At 40.1% G+C, this 14,050-nt stretch overlaps 1 protein-coding gene across 1 annotated transcript; it reads right to left on the bottom strand.

Moving 5' to 3' along the window:
• Nucleotides 1–3,818: 3,818 nt before the first annotated feature.
• LOC311498922 (uncharacterized protein) lies at nt 3,819–13,210 on the bottom strand. Its single transcript, XM_084559707.1, has 11 exons — nt 12,939–13,210; nt 12,658–12,843; nt 11,498–11,611; nt 10,779–10,845; nt 10,389–10,617; nt 8,386–10,186; nt 8,131–8,304; nt 6,542–6,715; nt 6,246–6,419; nt 5,760–5,806; nt 3,819–5,525 (listed from the first exon to the last, which is right to left on the bottom strand). The coding sequence occupies exons 1-11, from the start codon at nt 13,073–13,075 to the stop codon at nt 4,987–4,989; spliced, it is 3,642 nt and encodes a 1,213-aa protein (XP_084415833.1). The 5' UTR covers nt 13,076–13,210; the 3' UTR covers nt 3,819–4,986.
• Nucleotides 13,211–14,050: the final 840 nt, after the last annotated feature.

Below are 14,050 nucleotides of genomic sequence, written 5' to 3'. Positions count from 1 at the left end.
TAAAACTCTTTGTTTTTCTCTGTCTTCATGCTGTGATGCAGGTTTTCCAGCAGGTGGCGCTGTTGTAGAGGAATCAGATCATTCAGCAGAGAGCTTCAGAAATCCCTCCATCAACATTTAGGGGCACTTTACACGGAATCGTTTTGATGGTGACGGCGTTTTTGGGGGTTGAAAACGCAAAAAAGTGAAACCACCCTCCAGAGTGGAAATTTTAAAAACGCTCCACCCTCGCGTCACCGTGCAAAGGGTGAATAACGCAAAACTGCGTTTCTCGTCGAATAGAAATGACGTGACAAGCATGCGACAGGACCGGAAAAACAAGTAAACAACATGTCGAGCTCCGCGATGGAGGTTCAACAGGCCCTAGCCGCAATAATTTGTATCCAAGCGGTTGTTTTGGTTAATGTATTTCGCGCGCTAAGCGTGGAAAAGTAGAAGAAAAGTAAATACCTCTACGCAGGCACTATTGGGAGTGTTGCCACCTAGCCATCTGGCGGTATACTGCATCTATGTGTATGAAATTTCACACACTTTTGCGTTTCCGTTTGAACACAGATTTGTTTCAGAAACGCTCGTCTAAATGCGGAGTTAAAAGTGAAAACGAAACGCCACTTTTGCGCTTTTGGTTCAGATAGTTTCCGTGTAAAGGTAGCCTTAGTCATTCTGTTTTAAAGGTTAAACTGGCTTCATTCAATTGAATGATTCAGGAGCAGTGTTGGGTATAGTTACTTTGGAAAGTAGTTAGTTAGGTTACAACGTTACCATCAATTAAAAGTAATCCGTTACGTTACAGCGTTACTATGAATAAAAGTAACGCGTTAGATTACTCATGCGTTACCAAAAATTAAAAGCCGTTTGCAGCGCCTCGCACATGCTGCAACTCAGCGACACACAGCCTCCTTTAAATGCACCGAGAAGTCCTGACAATGAATAACGTCATTCATCCAACCACATTAACTCTGCAGGATAACAATACCAGGGTGATAGAGTGGTGCTTCTTGGATACAAGATGTTTTTTTAAATTGGAAGTGGAATTTTTTGCGGTCGACAGAAGCTTTTCACCGACGCAGTGTGTATTTTACCGTTATGTTGTTCTTGTCCTTTTCGCTGGCGAATTGAAAATAATGTGCGTACTTCCACGACTCAAAAGCTGTCCTCTCTGCCATCTTGCCGGCAGTTCGAAAACACACACACACACACAGGTAACGTAGGTCAGCAGGGGACAGACGCATCATCACAGTACTGTGCCTCCGCTGACACATCAGCAGGTGGCACAGTACTGTCTGACAAAAAGCAGCTGCAGTCGGAATTTTTCTTTCCTTATCCGGAGAAATTCTTAAAGTAACGGATTACGCGTTACGTTACAAGTTACATGAAAAAAGTAATTAGAGTACTCTAACTTTGTAACGCGTTACCCACAACACTGTTCAGGAGACTATTTCTAATTCTTCTCTTCATGTTTCCCTCCAGTAAATTCATTCAGTCATTAAACAGTCTGACTTTAATTTTACAAATCAGTGGCAGTTCTACATTGAATTACGGCCGGGCGAGACTGCCTCCAGTTCCCCACACAGATATGACAGATAACAGAAAACCATGTAGCGGCGCTGATTTATTTGTTTATTTTTTTCCAAGTGCTCGTGCCGCCCCCCTTGTGTCATGAAAAAATGCCGCCCCGGGCAACTGCCCGGTTCGCCCGTGCCTAATGGTGCGTTCTATTTGTCTTGTAAGCGCGACTTGCAACTCAGGAGTGACGTCACATCCGTGTCGGAAAACAAGTTACAGTGGGTTTTTGCGTTCTGTTTACGACAGGTCGGAGAAAAGATGGACACCTCCAGGAAAGTCGCTGTTGCGCTAGCTCTGAAAGAGTACAGCTACAATCAAAGTTTGTGGTTCATCAATGTGGTTCAATGTGCTTGGTTGCACTAGGCAGTTTGGACGGTTCGTAACATTTATAGTGTTTATCTCGTTTACAGTGCAACCACCGCGGATTTCACATGTTCACTACATATTACACAAACATATTTCACAGTTTGATATCTGAATATTTTTGATTAACGTTAACGATAGGCTACTGCTCCGCTTTCTGCTCAAGACTCGGCATTGTTGTCATAGCAACATGGAGCGTCTCTAGCCAATTTAAACTGCACAAGCTACAAAATAACTTATTAAGCGGTATTTAGCTGTAGCGACATGCCTATTGGGTAACCGTATACACTGCTATGTGTACGACTTCTACATTTGGTTACAACAAAGACAAAAGTGCTTAAAATAGTAGAAAACCACAATGTTTACTACGTGTGATGCTCGTGGTAGCCATCTTGGAAACTGAACTCGGGGTCCTCTGAGCCTCGACGAGTTGACGACTTGTATATACGACCTCGGGGGCGTTCTATTTGCAACTTCCGGTTCATAACTCGGGAAAACAACTCGGAAAACGAGTTCGGTGGACAAATAGAACGCCCCATTAAACCGCTACTGTTGATTACCATCAGTGATCCTGTTTGAAATGAAGCTGCCATTAAATGAGGAACTTCTTTTCCACATGTGCAGGGAAATCCTCAGTCAGTCTTCTGCTGCTGAGCCTCTGAAAGATGCACAGTGTTCAGTCTGCTCTGCTTTAGTAGGATGACCACAAAGTATTTGTCTTTAGATGATGTTCTTGTGCTGATGCTGGGGACTTCTTTAATAGTTTCTAAATTCTGCCTCATCTGGATTGAGACTTCTAGGAGTTTTCTTCTCCAGGTGCTGAGTCCAGAACAAGTAGGAAGGACGCTACAGGAGTGTGGGAGCAAGGCCAACCAGACTAAAAAACTATTTCTATCCACAGGCCATCAGACTACTGAATCACTCAATCATCACCCATTGACTGCAACTTTCAACTTGTTAACACAAACCATCTCATTGCCTCATCAGCACATATCTTTGGCTCTGTCCTACCACTGTGACAGTACTGACAGTATTTCATTGATTTATTTTTCTAAGCTTAGACTAAGTTTATTTCCTTCATGTTAGTTTAGTTTAGTTGTTTATTTTAGTTTAGTGTGAAGGGAACTCTCAGAGGGAGAATTTCATTGCCCAGTGGAACCTTTGCTGTGTCTGTGACAATAAACTTGTTGAATTCTGAATCCACCTGCTGTTCTAACTTTCCATTTCTAGCTGCTCACATGCTGTTTGTTGTAGTATTAAAAGACACGTCCTGCTATCACCAGTGAGAGGAATTCATTCTAATAATCAGTGAAATAGTCCCATCAGTTCTCTCTGTCAAACATATTGGTCAGTGCTTGTTCTTTGGGATCCTGCTGATCTCTGAAAGAAAAACACAGAATAAACTTCATCTACAGCGTCTCCTAAATAATGTCAAATGGTTATATGATCAGAGTTGAGTCTCTGCAGCTGAAACCTTCTCACAATATAATCAAGGCTCATTTTAACTACATGAAGATTACATGGACAGTGGAATTCTGGGTCCTACTTTCATTTGGACTCATTTTCTTCTATGTTTCTTGTTTATACTATATTTTACTATATTTTCACTTATATTTTATCTCCATTCTTCATTTATTATTTTTACTCTTCAAATTATTTCATTATTTTTATTTTTTAACTATCTTCGCCTGTATTTCTTTTTACTTGTGGTTCTCAAGGTTGTTTTTGAGCTGCTGTGACCAAGCAGTTTCCCTTGTGGATGAATAAAGAATAAGTCTAAGTCGACTCAGGAGCAGTTTCATGGACAGGTGTGGGATGTTATGCTGGCAATATAATCTAGTCCGTGATATTCACATCAACATTTATACCAATATATATATGTTGCTTTTAATGATGCCAAAAAAAAAAAGGAAGTGAAGAGTTTTAGAGTGAAGCAGAACGTTTATAGAGAGTAATGGAATACATGTACCAGCATTATGTTTCTAGAATACAAACTATGAATAACTGCATTCCATTACAGTTACAAATTAAATAGATGTATTTAGAATACAGTTACTTTGTTGAAATCAGTGGATTACATGATGGTACTTTTAGGATTCCAAGTTGATTTCCAGGTCCAATCAGAGTCCATGTGTTCAGAAGTGTTTCCATCAATGTAATGAGACTCAGGTGTGGTTCAGTTCCTGGTTTAGTTTCAATAAATCAGGGATTTGTCTCAGTCTGATCTTCACAACACATGTTTGTGGACAAAGGAGCTTTCTGAGGAGCTCAGAGAAAGAGTTGTTGTTGCTCATCAGGCTGGAAAAGGTTCCAGAACCATCTCTACAGAGTTTGGAACCCACAAATAATCCACAGTCAGACAGATTGAAGATGACTGTTCCCCTCCACAGGAGTGGTCCACCAACAAAGATCACTCCATAATAGTCTGAGAGGTCCCAAAGGAACCCAGGGGAACTTCTAAGCAGCTAAAGGCCTCTCTCACATTGACTAATGTTAATGTTGATGAATCCACTCAACAACCATGGTGTGATGGACAAAGACACTGCTCTCCAAAAAAGAACATTTCTAAACATCATGTGGACAAGACAGAAGACTACTGGGACAATGTTTAGAGACCAAAGTAGAATAGTTTGGTTTAAATGAGAGGCGTTATGTTTGGAGATGAAACAACACTGCATCATTCCAGCATCAGAACCTCATCCCTCCATCAAACATGGGGGTGCTAATGTCCTGGTTTGGGCCTGTTCTGCTGCATCTGGCCACAGCATTGTACTGAGTATAAAAGAAAGTTTCAACAATTGGTGAATTGTTCTTCTCTCATCTCTCAGTTTGATCTTCATGTGTCCAGGATTATCCAGATAGAAGTGATCATCAAAGTCAGTCCAGTTTTTCCAGGAGTTCAGTGGTTAGGAGATCATTTCACTACTTCTAAGACCAAACATATTCTGACATCAAATCACAATTAGTGATTCAACTGTAAACCAAAGAGAAACATCATCCACCATCAACATTTAAAGCTCAGAGTTGAAGCTGCTGTCACTTCAAAGACTCTCCTTCCTACAGAGAACACAGAGACACTGAGGAGTCATATATCCATGACCCTGATGTAAACCCAAACCCAGGATAGAGAGGTTGAGTGAATGTGGTGTTGAAGGTGTAGAGGTGGATCAGTTTGTCAGAGGAGACTCTGTAGAAGGACAGAGTTCCAGCAGGACAGTCCACATACACCGATACTCTGTTAGAGACAGAGGAGGAGATGAATTCTCCTATGTTATTGTGCCAGACATAGTAACCACCATCAGAGGAGCTCAGACTCCAGGACTGATCATTCTGTCCAAACCAGCAGTCATTCATGTCTCCTTTCCTTCTGATTCCTCTGTAACTCACTGATATATAAACCTTTCCTCTCCACTCAACCTCCCAGTAACAGCGACCAGTCAGACCATTTCTACACAGCAGCTGATACCAGTAGTCAAATCTGTCTGGATGATAAGGATATGGCTCCTTCTCTCTCACATATGTCACCTTCCTGTTGTTGTCAGACAGTTTGAGGTTTCTGTTGACTGAGTTTGTGTCCACTTCAAGTTGACAGAAATCTGATGGAGAGAAAAAGGCACAACACAGCTGCAGTTTATCACCTGACACATCTGATGGATTTCTTCTTTCTTTACTCACTGATCTGTTGTTCATTAATAGAAAGTTTAATGATGATACTTTTAGTCAGGATTCTCTTGTCAGTGATGTTTGAATGAATAAATACCACAACTATCAGCTTTGGATTTAAAGACAAACTGACACTTTGATGTTTTATCATCATTAGTCAAACTTACACTTCCTGACATCAGGTTTTAACCTCTGCTCTCCACCATGGTCCATCCTGGAGGAAGAAACACAGTCAGAATGATTTTCTATCCAACATGAGTCCTAACTGCTGTTCAACATGAAGCAGAGTTCATCAGTTTATCAGTGAGACACAGAAACAGACTCTGTGTCAAGTGTCACTGAAAAGATCAGGAGTAGAATATAAAGTGATTAAGAGATCACAGTCTTCACTCATCTGCTCTTTTTATTTATGTCCTCCTACGTGTGAAATTTAAATTAAATACTCTCTGAAACTTGACCTTTAAAATTAACAATTTGACAAACATTTGAACAACTAAACTGCTTTCACACTGATCACAGATCAACCACCTGATTCTACTAAACATTTCTTTCTGGGGAGCCATGTTTTGTCAATGTCAGACCATTGTCCTGAAATAAAATAACAATAGTAACTGTAAACCTACACTGTGTGAGCTCCTGTTGTCTGTCCATACCTGAGAGTGTCCAGTCTCCAGAGGGGATCCTCCAGTCCAGCAGACAGCAGATCCACTCCCTTGTCTCCTGGATGGTTGTAGCTCAGGTCCAGCTCTCTCAGATGGTAGGGGTTGGAGCTCAGAGCTGAGGCCAGAGAAGAACAGCCTTCCTCTGTGATCAGACAACCTGACAGACTGGAGATAGAAAAATATCAGAAACTCAAGAAGAAGAAGGAAAATCCTCCAGATGTTGAACTTCTGCACCAACATGAACCTAAATCAGGATTTAATTCATCAACAACCAGCTGTATCCTGACCTGAGAGTTTCCAGTTTACAGTGAAGACTCTCCAGTCCAGCAGACAGCAACTTCACTCCTGAATCTTGCAGTTTGTTGTTACTCAGGTCCAGCTCTCTCAGACTGGAGAACTGGGAGCTGAGAACTGAGGACAGAGCTTCACAGCTTCTCTCTGAGAGGCTACAAGTGCTCAGCCTGAAACATGAAACGTACACAGCAAGAAAGAGAGCCTAAACATTCAGAGTCATAAAGAAGTATCTTCAACAACAACAGAAACTAGGAGTCCTGGAGTCAGTCTGAATCCACAGAAGAACAGTGGAAACGTTCTCTAAGATGCTGAAACAATCACCTTGATAAGTTACTAAGAAACTGAGCTCAAGTGTTGTAAACACTGATCACACAAATACTGATTTGATTCAGATTTTCTTCTGTTAAATACATTTTATTTTATTATTCTTGAAAACATCCTTACTAGAGTTTTTTGTATACTGTTTTAATCTGTTGATCTGTCAGGAGAAGACAACATGAACTTATGACAAAAGGACTCATCTAAATCCTCTAGATTTCAATTGCTTTGCTCATTTTTATTACTGAAACAAGTTTAAGTAGCCTGGTCTCTACCCGTCTGTGGTCACTGCAAACACTTTCCAGTTCTTTTTTTTTGTTGTGTTAGGCATTGGCTTCAAGCAGCAAAGTTCCTCTCTGACAGTTAAATCACAGTACCTTGCCATGACTGGCAAACGTGAGATGTCATTCACTTCCACACTTTGATCAAGTGCAATGCTAAATACCGCAGCATCATTGAATTCAGCTATTTGCCGACCCCTAACGTAGATTTAAAGTTTAAACACAGTTCTCAGCTTTGTGAAGTCTTTATTGTGTTTATGAACAGGTCTGTGATCTGGACCACTGTTGTCTGGATGATTTTGTTTCATTAATATAATTTTCACAAAGATGAAAAAGGGTTTCAACCAGATTTAAGGCTTTAACTGAGATTTCTGATCAACAAACAGAATCTGACTCTGTGTTGTAATTGTTTCTATCAATCTTCCACTTAATAAATACCAAATTGGGTTATGTGTGCAAACAATAATCCTTCAGGTGGTGCAGCATTAAAACATGTTTGAATGTAAAACTAGTCACCAGCCTTCAGTTCCTAATGTCAGCATCAGACAGATCAGTTCACTTAACATTCTTGGTTGTCTGGGTTAATTTCAGTGATTTTATGTGATTGTTCTTATGAAGGAATCACACGCTGTACTAACCAACCTGACATAAATCATGGTGCGTTCATAGTCCACAGCTGTGAGCAGTGTTCAGACTGTTACAGCCTGTAAACAGTCACTGTACTGTTCTAACTTCATCTGATCCTTGAAGAGTTTTCCTTCAGAGAGATAGCATCTATGCTAGCTAACCTGAATCACCTGGTAGAACAATATCTGGAACAACCCCCGGACATCACATCTTTCTGCTTCAGATCTACAATAACGTCATACTAGATCTCTGGAATCCAGTTAATGAAGTAGCAACCTACAGTAAATCCCTGTTTTATATTTTAATGTCATCCAAACAACCAACATTTAAAAGAAGACTTGTGAATCAGTACCAACCAGAGTTTTTCCAGTTTACAGTGAGGACTCTCCAGTCCAGCAGACAGCAGCTTCACTCCTGAATCCTGCAGGTTGTTGTTACTCAGGTCCAGCTCTCTCAGACTGGAGGACTGGGAGCTGAGAACTGAGGACAGAGCTTCACAGCTTCTCTTTGAGAGGTTACAACTGCTCAGCCTGAAGAAGAATCAACATAAAACGTTTTATTTGTCATTTACTACATGAATCATGTTTCAAATAGTTCCTTAATCCACCTACAGAGCTTTGTTGGAGGCTTTGACCACTGGCAGCAGCCTCAGAAGAGCCTCCTCTGAAGCAGAGTATTTCTTCAGCTCAAACACATCCAGATCTTCTTCTGCTGACAGTAAGATGAAGACCAGAGCTGACCACTGAGCAGGAGACAGTTTATCTGTGGAGAGACTTCCTGATCTCAGGGACTGTTGGATCTCCTCCACTAGAGAACCATCATTCAGTTCATTCAGACAGTGGAACAGATTGATGCTTCTCTCTGCAGACAGATTCTTTCTGATCTTCTTCTTGATGTACTGAACTGTTTCCTGATTGGTCTGTGAGCTACTTCCTGTCTGTGTCAGCAGGCCTCGTAGGAGAATCTGATTGGTCTGCAGTGAAAGACCCAGGAGGAAGCGGAGGAACAAGTCCAGGTGTCCATTTGGACTCCGTAAGGCCTTGTACACAGCACTCTGATGGAAACGTGTTAACTTAGATTTGTTTCTAAAGACTTTAGACTTCAGAGATGTCGTTTTTTCTTCCATCAGGTTGACATCAGAGTTGGTGAAGGTCAGATGGACATGAAGAGCAGCCAGAAACTCCTGAACGCTCAGATGGACGAAGCAGAACACCTTGTCCTGGTACAGTCCTCTCTCCTCTTTAAAGATCTGTGTGAACACTCCTGAGTACACTGAGGCTGCTCTGATATCGATGCCACACTCTGTCAGGTCTGATTCATAGAAGATCAGGTTTCCTTTCTGCAGCTGATCAAAAGCCAGTTTTCCCAGACACTCAATCATCTTCCTGCTCTCTGGACTCCAGTGTGGATCTGTCTCAGCTCCTCCATCATACTTGACCTTTTTCACTCTGGTCTGAACCACCAGGAAGTGGATGTACATCTCAGTCAGGGTCTTGGGCAGCTCTCCTCCCTCTCTGGTTTCCAACACATCCTTCAAAACTGTAGCAGTGATCCAGCAGAAGACTGGGATGTGACACATGATGTGGAGGCTTCGTGATGTCTTGATGTGGGAGATGATCCTGCTGGCCTGCTCCTCATCTCTGAATCTCTTCCTGAAGTACTCCTCCTTCTGGGGGTCAGTGAACCCTCTGACCTCTGTCACCATGTCAACACACTCAGGAGGGATCTGATTGGCTGCTGCAGGTCGTGTGGTTATCCAGAGGCGAGCAGAGGGAAGCAGTTCCCCCCTGATGAGGTTTGTCAGCAGCACATCCACTGAGGTGGACTCTGTAACATCAGTCAGGATCTCAGTGTTGTGGAAGTCCAGAGGAAGTCGACACTCATCCAGACCGTCAAAGATGAACACAACCTGGAACTCTTCAAAGCTGCAGATTCCTGCTTCTTTGGTTTCAGTAAAGAAGTGATGAACAAGTTCCACCAAGCTGAACTTTCTCTCTTTTACCACATTCAGCTCTCTGAAAGGTAATGGAAATATGAAGTGGATGTCCTGGTTGGCTTTGTCTTCAGCCCAGTCCAGAGTGAACTTCTGTGTTAAGACTGTTTTCCCAATGCCAGCCACTCCCTTTGTCATCACTCTTCTGATTGGTCCATGTCTTCCAGGTGAGGCTTTAAAGAGGTCTTCTTGTCTGATGCTTGTTTCTGGTCTGTCTGGTTTCCTGGATGCTGTTTCAATCTGTCTGACCTCATGTTCATCATTGACCTCTGCAGTCCCTCCCTCTGTGATGTAGAGCTCTGTGTAGATCTCATTCAGAAGGGTTGAGTTTCCTGCTTTAGCAATCCCCTCAAACACACACTGGAACTTCTCCTTCAGAGTAGATTTAACTTTACATCCACACTCTGGAGCAAGAGTTCCTGAATGAACAAGAAATGTAATAAATCAGTGAACTCATTCATTTTAATAACATTCACATGTGACTGTTTTCAGTCCAGAAGAATTCATAGATGTGATTCAGATGTTTTCATCATATTAACATCAGAGTCTAGAAATATAAACTTCTCCCATGTTTCCTCCATTTCCTCTTTCCATCAAGTTAAAGCTGTTAAATCCTCTTACTGCTCTGCAGACAGTCAGCCAGCTCCTCCTGCTTCATTTTCCTCAGGAAGTTCACTGTGATCTTCACAAATAATTCTCTGCTGCTCCTCCTCTGCTCTTCATCCTCACCCTCCAACACCTCCTCATCCTCCCTCTGGCTCTCGAAGCATTCTGGGTAATCTGGACTCAGAAACTTCTGGATCTTCTTCAGCTCGTTCTTCATAAAACTCATGATGTTCTCCTCCAGCAGCTGGAACAGAATAATAATCCAACTTAAATGATCAGAACACAATCATGTTGATCTGAAAGGCTGCTTGTTGACAGCATTCAACATGAAGACTTCTCCAACCAGAGTGCTAGTTTGTGGTTGTTGAGGTTAGCAGTAGTAGCTGTGATTGAACATTTACTCACCATGAATATGGAGTCCAGGTCTTTGTGATGATGATCACTGGAAACCACTGAGATCTGCTGCTGAAGTCTGTGGAGAAACATCTTTGATTCAAACTAACTTCTTTAACAAACACACTTTGGTGTTGATTATCATTGTCACTGATGGCAGAAAGATGAGAACAAGAAATGTTCCTCTGATTACTGAGCGTGATGTTTTAACAGAAGAAACTGAATTTGCAACAATTTATATTTCCACATTTAACAGGAGGTTTTTCAAACTGAATTAGTAAGAGGGAAATTTGAAATAAAATCCTATGTATATAATAATGAATGAACACAGACAAAATCTGCATGTTATTCAGTGCTGTGGAGAGAGGAAACAGTGAATACCAATAAAGTAGATGGATTTGGCCTCAGTGACTCTTACTGTACCCTGGGTTCTCTCTTGTTAACCGACCATAGTGTTTGTAAAGCACTAACTTTGCACTTGATTTCTTTCGATTTTCTTTTTATTTCTTAGATGCTACCATGTAATGTCGTGTCATATCTTTATATGTTATGTGTAACTGTCTGTGAAGGTTCTCAGTCATCCAGGTCATGGTATATCCAAAAAAGCGTTCATAAAAGGGCAACTGGACTTTTAAAAAAACCTCTACACCCCCCACCCCAGCAGCACTTGGGAAACACTGGTCTAATGAACACAACTGAATAATAATTAATAGATCTGTGTTAATTCTGACCTTGCATCAGCTGATTTCTGTTTATGTTTAAAGTCAATAGTTCGATTCTTAGACCAGTCACTCTTCATGGACACAGTTGCGATTCCAGAGGCATCTGGTCTTTGCTGAGGGATCCTGTAAAAATATAATGCAGATTACAGTTTTTTCCAATTGCTAACACACTAAAATGGCATGGATAGCACAAATATTTAGACTGACACATAGGGAGCAAAACCTAATCTCAAATCTCCAAAACTTTAAACACATTTTCTGCTTTACACACATTTTGCAATTCGAAATGGCACTTTTTAAGGGTACCGAACGCGGTTCTCTGCATAAGACACAACAATCTGACATAAAGTCACATGTTTGCGATTTGAAAACACTGCCATTTAAAATGACACTACATGAGCTCATTGGCCACTATATGTGCTACCTGGCCAAATAGGTGTTATGTAATTGTTAACACTTCAATCAGGAAGTAAGCAATACTAAAAGACCACAGGTGAGCATCTTTTTTTCTTTTACAACAACAATGGAAGAAGAAGAGGAAGAGGGTGGGTGAGAATGCAATGTTGACGGGGGCGTTGTGGCCAGACCTAACTGTCTAATTATTTTGCTTTCCTCTTGATTTTTTTTTTAATTTTTTCTGCACATTTTTTCTGCAATTGTATTTTTTAGCTTACTGTTTTGTGAGCATATTTTAGTTCACTGCAAAGTAAATATATCTGCTGTGCATATGTTGCACTGACTTGTTTGATGAAAAATAAAATATTTCAATAGCACGTGTGTGTATCTGTAAATATTTCTGTGCATGTGAACAATCTGAAGAATTCTCTACAGTTTGAACTATGTTAGTATTATGGCAAAGCATACTAAAGATGAGAGTGCTTTTCATTACGCCCAACAGTGTGTAGTTGGTTAGACAAAAACGTGTCAAGACAAAAAAAGTGTGTGCCATCTGGTGCAAAAGTTTGATTTTGGTTGCAGTGCTTCATTTTGTGGGATATATGAGGTATTTTGCAGTTTGGGTGTGTGGTTTGGTGAATTGTGTTAGTATTTTGATAAAACCAGCCTAGTTATAAAAAATTGTGTTTAAGCAATTGGAAAAAACTGTAATACATGTTCTGAATTATTTAGTAATTGGAATCTTCAAATGTTTTTTTTTGTTCTTTTCTTACCCTGGAACAGCTGACTTCTGTACATATTTGAAGTCAACAGGTTGACTCTTCGACATGTGTGTTAATTTTGACCTTGCATCAGCCGATTTCTGTTCATGTTTAAAGTCAATAGTTCGATTCTTAGACCAGTCACTCTTCATGGACACAGTTGCGATTCCAGAGGCATCTGGTCTTTGCTGAGGGATCCTGTAAAAATATAATGCAGATTAATACAAGTTCTGAATTATTTAGTAATTGGAATCTTCAAATGTTTTTTTTTTTTTTTTTTGTCCTTTTCTTACCCTTGATCAGCTGACTTCTGTCCATGTTTGAAGTCAACAGGTTGACTCTTAGACTGGTCTCTCTCCATGGACACAGCTGGATACAGGAGAGTCTTATTTCTGCTGTTAGATCTTCCTACAAACACAAGACATAACATTTTAACAGTGACATGTTCCTTCTAATCAGTTCAGAGTGAAACAGTAATCACATGGAGTCTTATGTAGAATCTAATACAAAGAATGAATTCCTGGGAATGATTTTCTTTAAACTTCATTTGCACGTGGTTGCTCTTCTAAACGGTTCTAAATTAATAAAAATTCATTCTAAAATGACCTCCTTAACAATCTCATTTCTTTCATCCCAATGTTTTATAAAACATCTCAGACATGTTACAATGAAAATACTTAGTTTTTAACACAACATTTTAAAAAATATATACTGCTTACAGTCAGCAACTTTTATAAATCTGCTCCAAGTGACTTTTACTTGTAATTTTTGATTTTGCTTTCTAATTGTTTTAGAATGCAAATCAAAAATTCAAAAATTAAATAAAAGCATTAGTGCAACCAAACAGTTATACTTTCAGCTTTGTTATATGGTGAAAAGTTTTGTTGATTTTGTGATAATAGAGACAAACAAAAACAAAACATCTAAATGTGTCTTTAAATTTATAGTGACGAGCTCTCAGACTCTCTAAACTCAGTGTTGGTATGATGGATGTATCAACAGTTGGCAAAATGCAGCTTTGTTTTCTCTAAGCTGTCACACTAGTTCTGACACTCCCTGCATAGTTTAATGGTTACAGGTTATAATCACTTCATATCTTATCCACCAGTAAAACACATGAGTGACTGTTCTTTAACTCAGAGGTTCTTAATGATCTGTACACCTGCAAACGTCAAGTAGATATTTAAAAACAGTCAATCATGAAGAAACATCTTTCACTGTTCAGTAAAAAGTAAGATGAACTGAATATAATCAGTGTTTAAAAATGTTTCTTTATCTTTAGATCATTTTATGTGTTTTCTTGGTTTGATTCAAATTCAAAGATTTTTATTGTCAGTTCTCTACATATTCAGGACATAAAGAAGAACTGAAAAGCTGTCATATCTACACTGCTTATTTTAAGGTG

Source organism: Chelon labrosus (assembly GCF_963514085.1).
Source record: "Chelon labrosus genome assembly, chromosome: 14".
In the NCBI taxonomy this organism is placed as follows: Eukaryota; Metazoa; Chordata; class Actinopteri; order Mugiliformes; family Mugilidae; genus Chelon; species Chelon labrosus.
Note: the sequence above shows the minus strand (reverse complement) of the source record. Positions and strands in the feature narration are given on the sequence as shown.

Excerpts from the sequence above, each read along its gene's own strand:
- LOC311498922 (XM_084559707.1), bottom strand. The coding sequence starts at position 13,075 with ATGTTATGTCTTGTGTTTGTAGGAAGATCTAACAGCAGAAATAAGACT. Across the intron at positions 5,807-6,245 it reads TGGAGACTGGACACTCTCAG|GATGGACCATGGTGGAGAGC; the intron begins GTATGGACAGAC and ends TTCTTCCTCCAG. Across the intron at positions 5,526-5,759 it reads AAAACCTGATGTCAGGAAGT|ATTTCTGTCAACTTGAAGTG; the intron begins GTAAGTTTGACT and ends TCTCTCCATCAG.